The 18,042-nt window shown below is 39.3% G+C and overlaps 1 protein-coding gene across 3 annotated transcripts in view; it reads right to left on the bottom strand.

Moving 5' to 3' along the window:
• Positions 1-6,849, bottom strand: part of MLF1 (myeloid leukemia factor 1) — a 37,802-nt gene extending 30,953 nt beyond the window's left edge. For all 3 annotated transcript variants that reach the window (XM_079922077.1, XM_079922078.1, XM_079922080.1), the window contains exon 1: positions 6,579-6,849. In XM_079922077.1, the coding sequence (XP_079778203.1) occupies positions 6,579-6,808 (230 nt within the window). In that variant the 5' untranslated portion in view covers positions 6,809-6,849. The remainder of the gene's footprint in view (positions 1-6,578) is intronic.
• Positions 6,850-18,042: the final 11,193 nt, after the last annotated feature.

Here is an 18,042-nt window from a genome sequence, read left to right as displayed (position 1 = left end):
ATGAAGAAAGATACTTCAGGGAATACTAGTTTTGCTCAGTGAATAAATGAGTATTAAATAGCTATTATTTTCCTATAGAAACATAACATTCAGTAAGATTTATTTTTCTGATTGCATTATAATTGGGTTAAAAATGCAGCAACTAAATGTGGCTCATTTAAAATGTTGCCCAGGTTTCTCTTTATTTAAATAGGAGTAGGTATATTTATACATAGAGCAAATGCTAAAAAAATCTTAATTTTTTTATTGACATGAACAAAAGGCTGCTTGTTGGAAAAAGCATTAAGACAAAAGTGGGCTCACAGTCTGGCTTTTGCACCTGTCTGAACCATTCAGGAAGAAACCTGGCTGGACCCTGAAGTGAGTTCAACTCATGTCTACCCAAAACAGGAGCTGCTTGGAAACAGGACTTTAAGATTTCTCCTGTTCAAGCTCGATTTTTTTTCTTTTTTAACAAAGGCAAAATCTCTTGTGGTAGCAAGAAGTTATTTTAATATTTTAAAAATTAATCTAATAGAGTTTGTTTTCTCAGGTAGGAAGAGTTTTTACATTTTTCTACATATTCATATTGTTCTCTTTTGAAAATTAATGTTTAGGGACTTCCCTTGGTGGTCCAGCGGTTAAGACTCCACACTCCCAATGCAGGGGGCCCAGGTTCGATTCCTGGTCAGGGAACTAGATCCCGCATGCAGCAACTAAAGATTCCACATGCCGCAACAAAAGATCCCGCAGGCCATAACAAAGATCCCACGTGCTGCAACTAAGACCTGGTGCCGCCAAATAAATAAATAAATATTTTTTAAAAAAGAAAGAAAATTAATGTTTTATTCTTCTAGGAAAATAAACTAGAAATATGATGACACTTTACAAAGCTAATACCCTATAAACTGGTTATACTGTGTACATAAACTGGTCTATAGTAATAACTTGAAATGTGGTTAAAGATGTATATGAAAAATATTCTTTGTACATCCATAGGATGCAGTATTTTGCATCCACTAAATTCATGCTTTAAAGAATACCTAAAGACTAGGGAAATGCTTATGGTATATGTTGAGGAAAAGCACAGTATATTTATTTTTATAAATTTATTTATTTTTGGCTACATTGGGTCTTTGTTGCTGCACGGGCTTTCTCTAGTTGCGGTAAGCAGGGGCTACTCTTTGTTGCGGTGCGCAGGCTTCTCACTGCAGTGGCTCCTCTTGTTGCAGAGCATGGGCTCTAGGTGCGCAGGCTCAGTAGTTGTGGCGCAGGGGCTTAGTTGCTCCGCGGCATGTGGGAGCTTCCCCTACCAGGGCTCGAACCCATGTCCCCTGCATTGGCAGGCAGATTCTTAACCACTGCACCACCCGGGAAGCCAAAATAGTATATTTATAACCATAAAGTTTGGTTCCAATTTTGGAGAAAAAAATTCATATATGGAAAATAGAAACGAAATACACCAAAATAATGATAGTAGCTAAAATCTTGAGTTGCATGATTTCCTTTACCAAATTTTCTATAGTCTTCAGATTTTCCATGAGAATGCATTTTCATTTAAATGAGGAAAAATTTACGTATACTATTATAATGGCCATACTACTTCTTTCAGCATTGCTGACACAAACCACAATCAAACAGAATGAAATTTAGCACCAAACATATGTTTTCTACTCCGTTATATTTGCCTATCAGAAGCTAGGAAAAATTGTTGCCCCCTCCCCCGACAAAAAAATCTTAACTCCTAGATTGATTCTGGGTCTCTTGGGATAACCTCAACATAAAAGTGTTTTTTTTAAGGGCTGGTAATGTTTCATTTCAGAATAAGTTTTTTTTCTTTAAGATTCTCTCAAATATATATATGTTGTATATATATATATATAATATTTATATTATATATACATGTAATATATATTTTTTACCAGAATTACAATTTTACTGGCCTGTACAAGAATATAGATATTTGTGCTTCTAAGTAGAAAAGCAGTACACTATTCTTTATTACACAAGGGTCTTAGATAACTGATACGGCAGTCCCATTCATCAAGGGAAATTCCTTCCTTCCACTATACATGGTAGTGGCATAAGCAGATTGCTATGGGTCTTTGATCACAAAAAAATGTTTCCTAGTCTCAGTAAGGTGTATGGGTCCATAAAGAAAATAGATCAGATGATATATTTTCAACACTAGAAATAATGCATACAACCTTCGTAAGAGAATCTTTTAGGGCATGGACCATGACTTCTACAAATTTATAACAAAGTCCATGGGGCTGGGCATATAGTAGAAAACTAAGAAATACCTGAAGAATGAATTACATTTCCATAGGCAATTTTATCTGCCTACTGTTTAGAAGCACAGTTTAAAATGGTGGTGTGGCAGAAGGCTTTGATATTGTAAGAGATGTAGGAATGACTATGGCTCCTTTCCCATCCTGTAGGTACTCCCCTACTTCTGTGTGAATGCTTACAAAGTCACTGATAGAACTAAGCATTATGATATGATCAGATGGTACCAAATGGCATTCTTTGACTATGTCATAATCATGTTGTGCTCCTTGGCTCCTAACTCAATGGTTCGTACTTAATGAGCCAAAGAATGCCCCGAACAGTCTAGCTTATTTAATAAGGTGATTTTGTTTTATTTTCTGCCGTGGCAATATTCTCAATCAAGAAAATATCAGTCAATGCCTGTCTTGTATGTGTAATACATTCACTTTCAACTCAGTAAATAGGTCAAAGCAGTGTCCTCTGACTACCTCCAAAGTGCAAAATAAATAAATTTTTAAAAATTAAAAATAGAGATTATAGATATGTAAATTTTAGCCCCTGATGAGAGCGAGGAGATAGAAAAAGTAACATCCTAAGAATATAGGCAGAGCTTCTCTAACCAAAGACTGGTCATCACAATATGGTGCCCACATGAAGAGTTTGGGTGGCTTAAAGAAATGCTAACAATTTACTATGAAAAATAAGGCTGATTTACCTTATTAAAGGCTGTTTAATGTCTAATAGCTGATAAGTAGTAACACAGCTATTCTTTGTAGACTTGCACAATCAGAATTTCATTTCCGTAGCTCAGAAGATTCGAAGTTCATGTTTCTGTACAAAGCAGAAGTTTCTAGATTGTACTAAATATATGTAAACTTTTACATTTAATAATCAATGTTTTTTAGGGTGTAGGATAGATGCCAAAATCATTTTATTCTCAAATTAATTTTTCTGTCCATACTTGCATATTTCTATTCTTAAGAAAATGCAAACGGGAGGAGAAAGTAGTATTCTTGAGAGAAAACTGCATGCCAGGAAGTGCTAGCTTTTAGCCTTTGTGTTTTAAACCAAATTACAAGTATTATTTGTTTAAAAAGGTATATGTGAATGTATACTGTGAGGCAATTTTCACCGAAATAACTTCAGCTCTGAAACATATTATGACACCAAAAATGTCCCAAATATATAATAAAACAACAAACTTTAAAATATCACTTTTAAAGTTTCCCTTTAGTTTTCTGATGAAACATTTAATATGTGCTATTATAGGAAGGTAACCATTAAAAATGAATATATTTGAATTCAAAACTAGATTTTGTTTTTTACTCAAATCTCTAAAGTGTTTGACAATTTGACACTGTATTTTACTAGTCCTAATTTATTTAATAATTCTAAGTTTATATCCAAGAAGTATATACTTTTTGTCTGCCCACTTTTAATTAGTAAATTAGTAGAGTGTGCTTATTATTAATATCCCTGATTCTGAACTAATGAATTATTTAGAAAATGGTAGTATTTAAATTAGAAAGTGCCAACATCGACAATGGCACCTGTTGAATGCAAATACAGAGATCTTCCTCTACTTGTGATGATAAACCCATCGTAAGGTGAAAATAACCGTAAGTCGAAAATGCACTTAATACATCTAATCTACCAAACATCATAGCTTAGCCTAGTGTACCTTAAACGTGCTCAGAACACTTACGTTAGCCTGCAGTTGGGCAAAACTAACACAAAGCCTACTTTATAATAAAGTATTGAATACCTCGTGTAATTTACTGAATACTGTACTAAAAGTGAAAAACAGAATGGTTGTCAGTGATGGGTTATTCACTCTCGTGATCGTGTGGCTGACAGAGCTGAGGCTCACTGCCCCTGCCACTGCCTACCTCATCACAGTATTGTACCACATGTCGCGAGCCCGGGAAAAGACTGAAATTCAAAATTCAAAGTATGGCTTCTACTGAATGTGTATTGTTTTCTCACCATGGTAAAGTTGAAAACTCTTAAGTGGAACCATTGTAAATTGGGGACCATCTGTAACTACTTTCAGCAATCCAGCAATCAACTAAATACCACATTAACTACAAGACAGAGTAAAAGACGCCAGATTGTCATTAAACAATATCTCTTGAATACTTTCTACATGTCAGACATTAAAATAACCACTAGTGAACCCAATGACCAGACACATAATGTTAGCAATAGGGATAATATTTATATAAAAGATGGTGGGCATGGAACCCTTCTGTGTTCCTTAAGGTCAGTGGATGATTTAATAAGGAGTCTGTCACCTTTATCAATTCCTTATGCTTGACTTGTATTAAGTTGTGGATTCTCATTTTGTTTGGGGTGCGGGTAAAAGGGGTGGGTCAAATGACACATTACTTGAAATAAATATAAACTCACATTCTCTTTCTCCCTTGTCTCCCCTAATTATGTTTATTCTCTATATTGTTAATTGTGGAGCAAAGAAATTATACGTCAGTTTTATAAAGTTAATTAATTTTATCCCAGATTTCTATGATATGGCTGCCTACATTTGAAGAAGGCTACAGAAAATGATGACTGAAAAACCTACTGACATGTAACTGATGGTCCTATCCATCCTCAGCCCATGGGAAGAGTGTTCTTTGATGTATGCCTACTATTTGTGGTCTGTTACTATTTCTGACCCTGACTCTTGGGTTCATTGCCTTTGCTCAGAAAGCGTCACCCAAGAGTTTAAATTACACTTTTGCTAGACGTTTTAAAGAAGGTACTAATTATACATTCATGGTTTAGTTTAGTTCATTGCTCTTTTGATATAATCAAAGACAATACAACTCAAAAGTTGTCTGTCATAATCTTCTTAACTGTCGCCCATTGTACTGATGTCACAATTACATAAGAGCCACTTCAACAGCTCAACTAATCTATGGATATATTTAGTCCCTACTCTCAGAGGCTTTTAAAAGAGCAAATCATAATCCAAAATTTGAAATGTGTTAAAATGACACTGGTCATAAGCGTCCCAACTGCTACTAAACAAGTTAAAACAGCATGATAAATTTGCTAGAGTCCATACACCCCTTAATTATAATGAATAATCTTTAGAATAAAATATTAATCATTTAACTTTTTCTAAATTTATCATTTCATCTTTCTACTGTTAATTTTCTTTCAGTTATTACTTTTATGTTATTTGGTTTTAATATAGTACTAATACATTTAAGCCAATATAATATTTTTCTTTAAAAACAAACAAAAAAATCGATGTAGTAAACTGTTAACATTTTAACTTTTTAAAAAGATGGTCCCCAAGTTGCACAGATAGAGAATTTAAGTGATCAAAATAAATTAGGACAGCAAGTCAAAATTCAAACTGACAAAACACTTGGGTAAAAAAGTAACACAAATCTTCCTGTTTTAGGGATCACTAGATTGTGTTATTACTTTTATATAATCGACAAAGGAAGAACTAAAGAAAAAACAAGACACAGCAAAACCCAGAAAATTAGATCATAATGAAACAACTAATTTCTGGATGCCTTCGTCTTAAGGCATCATATTATTTCACTTGGAACCATTCACTGGGTTGGCACTTGTTTACCTGAGGTGTTCAGTGCACCTCTCTCTGCTTCCCTGTCCTATTTGTACTTTTGACAGAAAGAGGAGTCTCTCTCCAAACAAGGCTAGCTTTGTAAGAAAGCAAGCAAAGGAAACAAACAGGGCACTTGGCAATTTCCAGCCACTTCCAGGGAAAGACAGCAAAACCCTCCAAGTGCTCTTATAAGCACGTATTATGGAAAATACTTCTTTAAAAAAAAAGGTTCCTTTTTTGAAGACTTATTAAACATTCCCTGCCCCTCATTTGGAATAGAAGCAGGTGTGGAAAGGGTCCTGTAAGTATAATTCTCTGCAGAAGTTCCACCGAGAGGGCAGTTACCGTTGTCACCTGCAAAGCCTCTGCGGCTGCGAAGACGGGACTCCCAAAACCAGAAGCACAGGGGTTGCGGGGCGGGAAGTATCCGAAGTCTGGCCAAGTTGAGAGCAGCCGGCACACGGGTTTGTTGGGCGGGGAATCCCCCCACCTCACGCCCGCCAAATTTCTCTCCCCTCCTTCTCACGTCCCGAAATCCTCCTCTCCTCTCCCTCACACGCCCCTAAATCTTCTCCGTTCCCTCTCACGCCCCCCAAGTCTTCCTCTCCCTCAAACTGCCTCCTGGAGTCACTCGAATTCCCTCTCGCCCTCTTGAGTTTTAACTGACTCTTTTCCCTTAAGATAGCTCCGTTCAAGATCCCCGAGTTTCCGCGCGACCGCCGGCTCCCGGCCCGCCGACACTCACGAGAAGAAGGGATCATCCTCAAAGCTGCTGCTCAGCATCCCGAACATCCTGGCTCTGTCTCGGGCGGCGGCGTTTGCGAACAGATTGGAAAACGATGTAACGCCGCGGCCGCGACCCGACCCAGCCGGTCCAGCACTTGTCGACGCTTGTCTCCCAGTCGCTAAGGCAGTGCCCGTCGGGAAAGGCGGTGCTTGACGCGGAGCTGCTTTCCCATTGAACGCTGGTCCCATAACGTCACCAAGATGAGGCGGGGAAACAATGTGCCACTGCCATGGCAACCGCCATCAACACAGGAGACTGGAAGTCTGGCCACGCGCCAGCCAGGCAACCCATCGTGAAGCCTCGGGTAGCACAAGATAGCTTGTTCTCTGGGCTGCAGGAACACAGAAATCAGTCTACCCCTTGTGTGACCTTGGGCAAATCCCCCTCGGCCTCGAACCCCAAGTCTCTTTTCGGGAAAATGGAGATGGGTCAAGATTTAGGCCAAATGGCGTCCAAAGACCCATTCACCGGCCACATTTTGTGATCCACAGCAGAGTCCTATATCCAAAATGCTCTGTGGTGGTTGGTCGGACACTGTGAACAAATAATAAGAAAAGATATGCAAAAAGTTTTTGAGTACAGTTAGTAAATAGTGTACCCAGTACTTGAGGGAAATGGGATGAGGCCTATCAGATTTCAACAATCTTTGCCTTTTGTGAGCCTGAACTGAAAGCAGTGTTTCCCAAAGTGGGAAATGCTTAAGTTTTACGTAGACATGTTCTTTAAAAATAAGATGAGAATTTTGCTCTCTTCCATCCTCTTTCCAGTCCCTATTTCAAGAAGCAAGTCTCACTTTGATGCTGGTATGTCTTTAACACCTTCTCCAGCATTCCTTAACAGAGTAGGACTCAGGCACAAGGCCTGCAGCAAGCAGCCGTAGCCAACTAAAATTCCATTACTGTATATTTTTGTTTTAATTGTATTTATATCTGAGCCTTCTGTTTATGGCAAGTGAAACTGGTTTTAAATTTAAAGCAGTAACTAGTCTTTAAACACTAAGTGAAAAAGTGAGCTAATTTAAGGAAACAGTACAGGTGGGATTTGGATATGTTGGGGGGGAGGGGGGAGGGCATCATGACAGTGGTTCTCATATTATTGAGCTTTGGAAAACACTGTCCTGAGAACTTGCAGGAGCCTAGAGAAAGGTGGAGAAGAAGAAAGAAAGAACATTAAAGAAAGAGAAGAACAATTGAGTCTAAGAAGAGAGAAAATGCACCTTGCATGTCCATCCTTAATTAAGTGGGCTCCCCAGCCTCTCTAGAGGGCTGTCATGTGGAGACAGAGTGTTATCCATGGCTCCACAGGGCCTCCTGGGATTGGGCCAGAGAAGTGGCACTCTGCCAGAGTGAAGAAGCGTGCAGGGCCTGATTTGGAGGTGGCAGGAGTACTCAGGGTTATTTTGGGAGCCAGAAATTTAATCCTTTGGACCTTTTACCTCCCCACCTTTAGCCAAGTTCTCTGGCAGCCCCCCTTTCCCGAGACTGGTGACATGAGGTTGGGCAGCCTTCACAGCCCAAGTTGAGATAGTATAGCCCTTCCGGGGAAGAGGATATTTTCTTCCCCAGCCTCAGAATGAAGTTCAGAGAGCATATACATATTAGGGATCTTCTTGACTAGTTTCAAGGCAAAAAAAAAAAAAAAAAATTGTTTTAGAAGACCTGAAATTATTTTCTCTTTAAAATAATACAACACAAGATGTTAAGGAGGCCACGCTTTAAAAAAAAAAAAACCAAAAAATACTTAAATGAAATGGGGTAAGTTATTTGTGATAAATGATAGGATTAAAATAGTTCTGGATTAAGGTCAAATAAAGCAACTTGTGAGAAGTTTTTCCCTCTTGTTCCCATTGGGATTTTTCTTAGAATTGCACTGTTAAAACATGAAAACTTTAGTCCAGGCACAGGTTAGTCAGGGAGTTACCTGGAGCTTCTAAAAACAGTTTGGGCCTAATGGCCAATGCTTAAAAAATAGTTAGTAGAGGAAAAAGGACAGTTGAAGCTAAAGAGACCTCATCAGTTTCAGATCAGATAGGTAAAGAGGGAGGAGGTGAAAGACGAGGTGGGTTGGCAGAGGATGAATACCAGAGGAGGGGAGAATAGAGATGCAGAGCAGGACTAAGGGGAGAAGGTCTTGGACTTGGCTGTAGATAGAAAAACAATAGCTCATATTTACTGAATGTGTGCCAGGCACTGTTATAGGCACTTCCTGTGTATTAACTCATTAAATCCTCACAAGATTTTTATGGAGTAGCAATGGTTTTTTATCTCCGTTTATAGGTAATGCAACCAAGACACAGAGAGGCTAAGAATATTGCCAAAGTTCACACAGCCAGTAATTGAACTGGGTGGGGTGCCTGGAGTTTTCCCTGGTGGGGGCTACTTACACCAATGTGGGTGATGGGCCACACTTAAAGATGCAGGATGAAAGCAAGTTATTATTTCTCAAAATTATGCTGACAAACTAAAAAATGGACCCAAATTAAACAGTATAAAATTCAGTGGGAATATATTAAAATCAATTCAATTCAATTGTACAAATATCTACTGAGTGCCTACCCTCTGTCAGTGATTGATCTAGACACTGAGTTGTTGGTGAACAAAACAGACAAAAATCCCTGTCCTCCTGGAGTGTATATTCTTGTGAGGGCAGAATGAAAATAAATAACATAGAAAGTAGTATGTTAAAAGGTGATAGGTGTTAGGGGAAAAAACCAAGCAGGGTAAGGGGGATGGAGGTGTGTAGTTATAAACAGGGAATTCTGTGTAGGCCTCATCGTGAAGGTGAATTTGAGCAGGCTCACTGGAAGGAAGTGGACATGTATTGGAAGAGCATTCCAGGCCAGTGCAAAGGCCCTGAGGTAGCATGTGCCTGGTGTATATAATGCACTGTCTATTCATAGGTCCTGAAACTTACCTTCAGAGGAATGAGATAAGTCAAGTAAAGTGAAAATTACCTATAAGGATAATAGCTCCTGTTTGTACTTCTTATGTTCCAGGCATTGTATTAAGTGCTTTGTATACATTTTCTCATTTAATCCTTACAACAACTCTGTATACTAAGACAGAGGTCCCCAACCCCTGGGCCGTGGACCGGTACTAGTCCGCGGCCTGTTAGGAACCGGGCCACACAGCAGGAGGTGAGCGGCGGGTGAGCAAGCGAAGCTTCATCTGCTGCTCCCCATTGCTCCCATCGCTCGCACTACCGCCTGAACTATTCCCCTCCCTCCATCCCTGGAAAAATTGTCTTCCACAAAAACAGTCCCTGGTGCCAAAAAGGTTGAGGACTGCTGTACTAAGATGTTTATCTCCATATTATATATGGAAAACCTGAGACACAGAGAAATCTGGTGATTATCCAGTCAATTCAAATCCAAATTAGCCCTATTCCAAAGCTAGTATTCTTGCCACCACCCTGCTTTATCTCCCTATAAAAAATTAATCATTTACCGAGTATCTCTAAGTACTAGACACTTTTACATGTATAATCTCTAGAGAAGCAAGAATAACTACAATTCTGCAGCCTGTGGAACGAAAACCACATTCACAGAAAGATAGACAAAATGGAAAAGCAAGGACTATGTACCAGATGAAGAAACAAGATAAAACCCAGAAAAACAACTAAATGAAGTGGAGATAGGCAACTTTCCAGAAAAAGAATTCAGAATAATGACAGTGAAGATGATCCAAGACCTCAGAAAAAGAATGTAGGCAGAGATCCAGAAGATGCAAGAAATGTTTAACAAAGACCTAGAAGAATTAAAGAACAAACAGAAGAATTAAAGAACAAACAGAGATGAACAATACAATAACTGAAATGAAAAATACACTAGAAGGAATCAATAGCAGAATAACCGAGGCAGAAGAACGGATAAGTGACCTGGAATACAGAGTGGTGGAATTCACTGCTGCAGAACAGAATAAAGAAAAAAGAATGAAAAGAAATGAAGACAGCCTAAGAGACCTCTGGGACAACATTAAACGCAACAACATTCGCATTATAGGGGTCCCAGAAGGAGAAGAGAGAGAGAAAGGACCCGAGAAAATATTTGAAGAGATTATAGTCCATAACTTCCCTAAAATGGGAAAGGAAATAGCCACTCAAGTCCAGGAAGCGCAGAGAGTCCCAGGCAGGATAAACCCAAGGAGAAACACGCCAAGACACATAGTAATCTCTAACCACACTACAACTTAGGTTTCACTTGGAAAGTCACTGACCAAGTTGAGAGAATACAAAGAAAAGCATGAAATCCACAACAACGCTACAACTCTATTAAAAATACCAAGAGTTTGAAATGTCAGTGTGCCCTCTTTTCTTTCATCTATTAATTCATCAACTATTTATTAAAAAAATAGCTATATCCCGAGCACTATTCTAGGCATTGAGGATTCACAACTCCCTGGCCTCTTGGATCTTACATTCTAACAGACAGCTCTTTTACCAGCTAATTCGGCAAGTATTATTGTTACAGCACTTCAGAATTTTCAAAATGCTTTTGAAGACATTATCTCAAGTGCCCAAGAAGACGTAAACAGGTTCTTGAGTGCTGGACTTTCAGACTTAATTCTAGCTCTGCAGAGCCACGGGTGCTAGGCCATGATAAATATCTTTACTACAGTTAATTTCAATGTGTTTAGGGTTTCACTGTCTTAATCCGTTTGTCTTAAACTGTGCACAGAGATGCTGCAGGAGAGTTACAGCAAATTCACAGGGGGTGCCATGCAACAATTAAAAATTTGAAGGAGGACTTCCCTGGTGGTCCAGTGGTTAAGAATCTGCCTGTCAATGCAGGGGACAAGGGTTCGATCCCAGGTATGGGAAGATCCCACATGCCATGGAGCAACTAAGCCCGTGCACCACAACTACTGAGCCCTCACTCTAGAGTCCGTGAGCCACAGCTACTGAGCCCATGCGCCTCAACTACTGAACCCTGTGCGCCTAGAGCCCATGCTCCACACAAGAGAAGCTTCTGCAAATAAGAAGCCAGTGCACCACAATGAAGGGTAGCCCCTGCTCACCACAACTAGAGAAAGCCTGCATGCAGCAATGAAGACCCAGAATAGCCAAAAATAAAAAAAAAAAATTTTAATTAAAAAACTTCAAAGGAAACAGAAACTTGACATCTGTCAGATGTTGTGAATCTACTGGCTTGAGATAGTTCACATATTTCAATACTGTGCTACATTCCTTAAGGTGATGTCATAGCTTTGGAAAGCTAGGTTTTGAGAAATTACCATGATGACAAGGAAGTACCTTGTGAAAATCAGTGTGGAAAAGGAAATGTCGATGGCAAAGCTCAATCTGTTCCCGAAGTTTGAGAAGTTAAGCCATGCTAGAGTGGCACACATCTGTCAGTGTGATTATTTAAGAATGATATAAAAATTTTTTTCTTTCAATGTATGTAATTTTTAAGAAGGCTACTGAGTTTCTAGGACATACATATTTAAGTTGTTTGGACTTAAGTTGTTGGTAATAAACAGAACCAACTACTGAGTATTTCTTCAGACCTAGGGGGCACAGTGAATATATTACTGAGGCACTAAGGGCTCATGACCTGAGATCATTTGGGCACATCTGTCTTAACCCCATGATCTTTCTTTCTTTCAAATTTTTAAAAATTAAAAGTTGTATCACAAATCCAATTTTTCTAAAAGGTATGATTCATTTTCTTTTTAGTGTTTATTCTCTTTTCAACTAGCCGTCTTACCAGCCCTCTTACAAGTTTGCATTATATTTTTATGAAAGATGGGAAATCATACATAGTGATAAAAGACATATAATAAAAGCATAGGTCCAAGGTGTTCAAACTCCCTGTTGGGGCCACCTCTGGTCCCTACAGCATCATTGTTCAAATTAGGAACAGTTGCCTCCCTCTCAAGATACTTCCATTAATGGGACAATTGTTTAGTAAATTTATAAATCTACAATGTGTACGGTATGATTGGTGCCCCCTTAGGTGTTTCACACTTGATTACGGTAGCCCCCTCCCAAGCATGAATTCTTTCTACTTGTCAGAAGTTAATGTACCCAGCTCATCCACAAATTCATGAGCAAGAAATATAATTTTATTTTCCTGTAGCTGAACTTGATTTATATTCTGTGTTCCCATTCTATTGGGGGTGACCCTTCCTTCTCTCCCAGGCAGACAATGCCAAGGTGGAGTTAGTTGCCAGCTGTGCTGCATCCCTGAAGGCATCTTTATTCCACTCGCTGGCTGGAGTCAGGACACTAAGCGTCTCACGATGTGTGGCACAGTCTGGCACGATGAAGAACCGTCTTGTCCTAAATGTCAATAGCATTCTTCTCCCTTGAGAGTCATACTCTCTAAAGCAAGTTTTTCCTCCTGTGAAGTAAACCTTCAAAGCAAATTTGACTTCACAGAGAAAAATTTTCAACGCTAAGTCCTCCTTTTTGGTGCCTGCTGCTGAGGTGAGAGCCAGGAGTTTTGTTCACAGCACACCACGAATAAGCAGCACACTTTTCCAGTGGTGTTTACGGTTATAGCTCATTTTCTCTGTGGACACGTTATTTTGCACAAATTGTAATTGTCATATTTTATTTAGAAAAACATTGAGAAAATGTCACCTTTGAGGTATTGGTAACAAGAGGTCTGCCTCTGCTGAAAGGTGCTTTAGGCAGCCCCTTGGGGGCAGAATCCGAGGCTTTAGTCCCTGGGCTGGGGTCCTAATGTTCGGGTGGCAAAAAGGAAGTTTGTAGGAGAGAAGCAGAGGAATGTCCTGTCCTAGTGATGGAAGGCCAGAGAGGACAGAAAAACACTGGGGAGGGAGTGAAGGCTCACTGTAGGGTCAGGGCTGAAGCATGGATTATACTGCTGTTACATATGGGCAAAATTTTGGCCTTTCCCACATTTCTTAGATGTAAATCTTTGAGACTTTGATATTTTGAAGCACGTGCCATGTTCTTTTTAAAACATAGTCTTAGCTAAGGGCTCACTTCCATTTACTAACAGTTTCCACCTAAAAATTGTCTACCAAAAGTTTTACAAATTTTATGCTAATTCTCTCAGTAACCCTGTGAGGGAGGCACCACCTCCATTCTGCAGATGAGAACACAGATTCAGGGAGGTGGAGTGATTTGCCAAGGTCCTCTAGCTGGAGACTGGTAGAAGAGGGATTCTGATCCGGATGGGGCCACTTCAAGGACATTTTCCTCTCACTACACCCCTAGGTAGTTCTCATAACGAAAAAGAACCTGATGGAGTGAAATGGCATATATGTGAAGCTGCCAAGATTGTCCAAACTTTGGCATAGCTTGTTTGGTTTAAGTACATCAAAACTTTGGCCTGTGTTTTGAATTTTCTTTAAAAACAAACAGTAGCAAAAATGTTATTTAATGAATAAAATGAAGCCTATTACTCCAAAGACAAGGCATCTGAATGACAATGTCAAGTAGAAATATGTTATACTAATTTTTTTTAAGTGACAAACTTTCCACAGAGACCATAACAGAGCCATGTGTAGTTATGGAAATCCACACCCGAAGACTAATAAGTTTTCTAACTTACTTTTTAATTGAGGTGTAATTTAAATATGGTAAAGTCCACTAATTGTAAATGTACAGCTCAATAAAATCTTACATATGAATAAACCTACGTAGACACCACCCAGGTGAAGATACAAAGCATTTCAAATACCCCAGAAAATTCCCTCGTGGTCCCTCCCAGATCATCTCTCTCAAAAATAACTAGTATTCTGAGATTTGCTTCTTTTGCTTAACATTATGTTTGCAAAATTCACTCATATTATTGCATGTAGCAGTAGTTTATTATTTTTCATTACTGTGTAATATTTTATTGTATGAATTTACCACACGTAATTTACCCATCTACTGTTGATAGATTTTTGGATTGTTCCTTTCTTTTTTTTTTTTTTTTTTTTTTGCGTTTGACTAGAGCTGCTATGACCATTCTTGTACATGACTTAATTTTTTTTTTTTTTGGCTGTGCCGTGCAGCTTACAGGATCTTAGTTCCCTGACCAGGGATTGAACCTGGGCCCGGCAGTGAAAGTGCCGAATCCTAACCACTGGACTGCCAGGGAATTCCCATGACTTAATTTTTAAAATCAATTTAACATTCAGCTGTTTTTTCATCTTTATTTTCATTGAAATTCGGAAAGCTTTCTACAGACAATAATTTCATAAGGAGGATTTTTCTATTGAGTCAACTCTTTGATGTTTGCAACTGTCTATATTTCTTTTGTGTCTAAAATAGAAGGAACACTTTGTTGCGTCTTTAAAAAATTGAAAAAGTTTAGAATCACGAAGCCTAAAACAAGTTGAATAGTAGGTAGCATTCTTTAAGAAACACCGTTGAGGTCATCTGTTCTCAGGAACTGTTTAATGTGACTGTCTAAAGCATTATTTTAAAAGTTATTTTTAAACCTTTGATAAGATTTGGAGAGAATTCAAGCTGTGGGTGGATGTCCCACTGTGAAGGCAATCATATGAGAAGGCTGTCCAGGGCTTGAGGGAATTATATTGGAAAACTTTAAGAACTTGAATGCCTTCATCCTGGTCATATGCTTCGATGCTTTTACTATTTGAAGTGTTAGAAAAAATTTGCTTCCATCTTAGAAGAGTTGTTTTTAATTTCAAGGCCACATGCAAGTTCTAATGCTATCTGGGGTATATACATGGGCATAACAAGATAAAGGGGTGACAGGGAGTTAATCATAAGTAGCTCCAAGCTATACCTGGTTTCTTCCTAATTCATTTATCACCCTCAGACCTGGAATCTCCCTTGGGATACAGCCTCCAGGAGGGCTCATACTATGGAATGGCACTGGAGCCTGTTGGGAGAAACTGAGGTGGGCCACGCCTGGGGTTGCTGGTGGGCAGGAGAATGCTGTGTGGTCTGCTGCATGTTCTTAATGATAAAAGCTAAAACCTACTATGTGTTAGGCACTTTAATTCACAACAGTTCCATTATTCTTTTATAGAAGTAAGTAAACAGGCTTTAGAGAGTTAATATGTGTAAGAGCATATTACTAGGAAGTAGTAGAGTTGGGACTGGGAGCCAGGTTGTCTGGCTGTAGAATCTGGGCTCTTGATCGATGCACTGGTATAACCCCTGCTGCCTTGCTGTCCAGCACACAGGAGACTAGCTGTCTCCTTTATCTCCAACTGAGGATGGGGCTTTGCCTGGAGCCATAGTCAAAAACACAAACATCAATAAGGGCCAGGTAAGTAATGAAAGTGAGAGAAGTGGAATAGGTAAGATGATAAGGAGAATAAGAACAAACATTTATTGTTTCCACTGTGTGCCAGGCACCACTCTAAGTGTTTTACATGTTTTAACTCTCTTAATCCCAAAAACAATCTAATGAGATAGACACTATTATTACACCCATTTTACATGAGAGGAAGCTAATGGTCAGAGAAGAGCAATCATGTGTTCAAGGTCACACATCCAGGAGAACCCTGGGAGTCTGGCTGGGAACCCACACTCTTATCCCTGTGCTGTATGGCCATGGGTGCCTGGAAGGGCGTGACAGTGGGCACTGGAGGGGGCTTGTCTCCAGCAAAGCGGGGAACTGCTACTCAGCTCCAGATGACTGCCCTGCAGAAATTCATGCCCACTGGTAGTATGGAACGTCACATGAAATCTTCCAATTTTTTACAGTTAGCAATTAATTAAGAACAAGATACCCTAGCAGGCCAAACAAAACAAGGCTGTGGGCTGAATCTGGCCCGCAGGCTTCGAGTCTGTGATCTAGTTACTTCGAGCTTGAGCTGTCATGGCAGGAAAGGATACTTGAGCCCAGTAGCATCCACGTACTGCCTTCTGAGCATAGCTCAAAGCTGCGCTGACAGCAAGGCCTGTGTTGTGAGAGCTGAGAAGTGCCCGGACTCCCAGCTGAAGGCCTTCATGAGTGGATGCCAGTTGCCACATCACTGGCTGTCCATATCTTAAAATACTGGCACCATAAAGCAGTAGTTTCATTTCTGCAGGATATTTAGATTACAAACTAATGTTTTTCATCTGGTGTGCAAACATTTAGCACAAGTTTATCAGTTTGGGGTATTATATTACCTTTCTAATTCTGTTGTCTTAAAGTAGACCTGAGATAATCTTGCCTGTGCTCTAAAATGCTTGCATCCCAGTTTTGTAAGTTGAAGTACTTGTGGTTTTTGACTCTAGCTCTAGGTTAGGCCCTCCCTCAATTGGAGGTAAATGAAACAGCTAGTCTCCTCTGTGCCAGAGAGTGGGTCAGCGGTCCCTGTATAGCTTTGGGAAAAATCAGACTTTCATAGTGTATGCAATAAAGGATCAAAAGCCCATTTATCCATATAAAAGCAATCTGTTAAACTAAATGTGATTGGATGCTTCCAAGAGCTTTTTCCCCCTCTTAATATTTGTTACTTGTTTACTTGCTACTTGTTTTGTCACTAGCCAGAATGTATAGGAGAGCTATACATTTTAAACAAAAAGCTTACTAGGCAACATTTTTGGAATTTTATTTCTTTTACTTAATTTTTCTCCCTTCGAATCCTTATTTCCATACTGGGCATGTACTCTGGGTTCTTAGAAAGAAAAATGTTTAAGGGTTGTATTAGTTTCTTGGAGCTGTCATAACAGAGTATCTGGGTGGGTGGCTTAAACAACAGCAATTTACTCTCTCACAGTTCTGGAGGTTAGAAGTCAAGCTGTCGGCAGGGCCGTGCTGGCTCTGAAGTCTCTGGGGAAGAATTCTTTCCTTGCCTCACTCCTTGGCTTGTCCCCATATCTCTCCAGTCTCTGCCCCCATCATCAAGTGGCCTGCTCCCCTGTGTGTTTCTGAATCCAAATTTCCCTCTCCTTATAAGGATGCCAGTCACTGGATTTAGGGCCCACCCTAATCCAGTATGACCTCATCTTGATTACATCTGCTAGGACCCTACTTCCAAATAAGGTCATATTCACAAGTTGCAGGTGGACATGAATTTTGAGGGGATGCCATTCAACCCAGTGCATGCATCCATTAGTAACTTGTACAGAAATAATCAGAATAGGCAGGGAACAAATTTTTCAGAATTAATCATTATAGAAAACTTGGAATATAAGCCAACAATCAGCTGGCAAGCTTGAAAGTTATATAATTTTACAGAACTTTTACAGCATGTGTTTAGGATATTAACCTCATTCCAACTTCTTCCTGCCTTTTCTACTCTCATTCTCTCCCTGGCCCTATTTTCTTCACTGACTTGTTAGGATTTCTCTTTTATCTGCTCATAGTCTTTGAATTATTATAAAATACCTGATGCTTCTCTGGAACAAAGAATGGAAGGAAGAAATAAATAAATAAATAAAATAATAAAATAACCACCATTAATTTAATGGTAGTGTTGAGATATTGGCCTCCATTTGAGAACAAACTCATTATGAGAAGCTTTCTAACATGAGAAAATGCCAGTGTAGATCTCAG

Source organism: Stenella coeruleoalba (assembly GCF_951394435.1).
Source record: "Stenella coeruleoalba genome assembly, chromosome: 5".
NCBI lineage: Eukaryota > Metazoa > Chordata > Mammalia > Artiodactyla > Delphinidae > Stenella > Stenella coeruleoalba.
The sequence above is the reverse complement of the archived record's forward strand: the minus strand, read 5'-3'. Positions and strand labels throughout refer to the sequence as shown.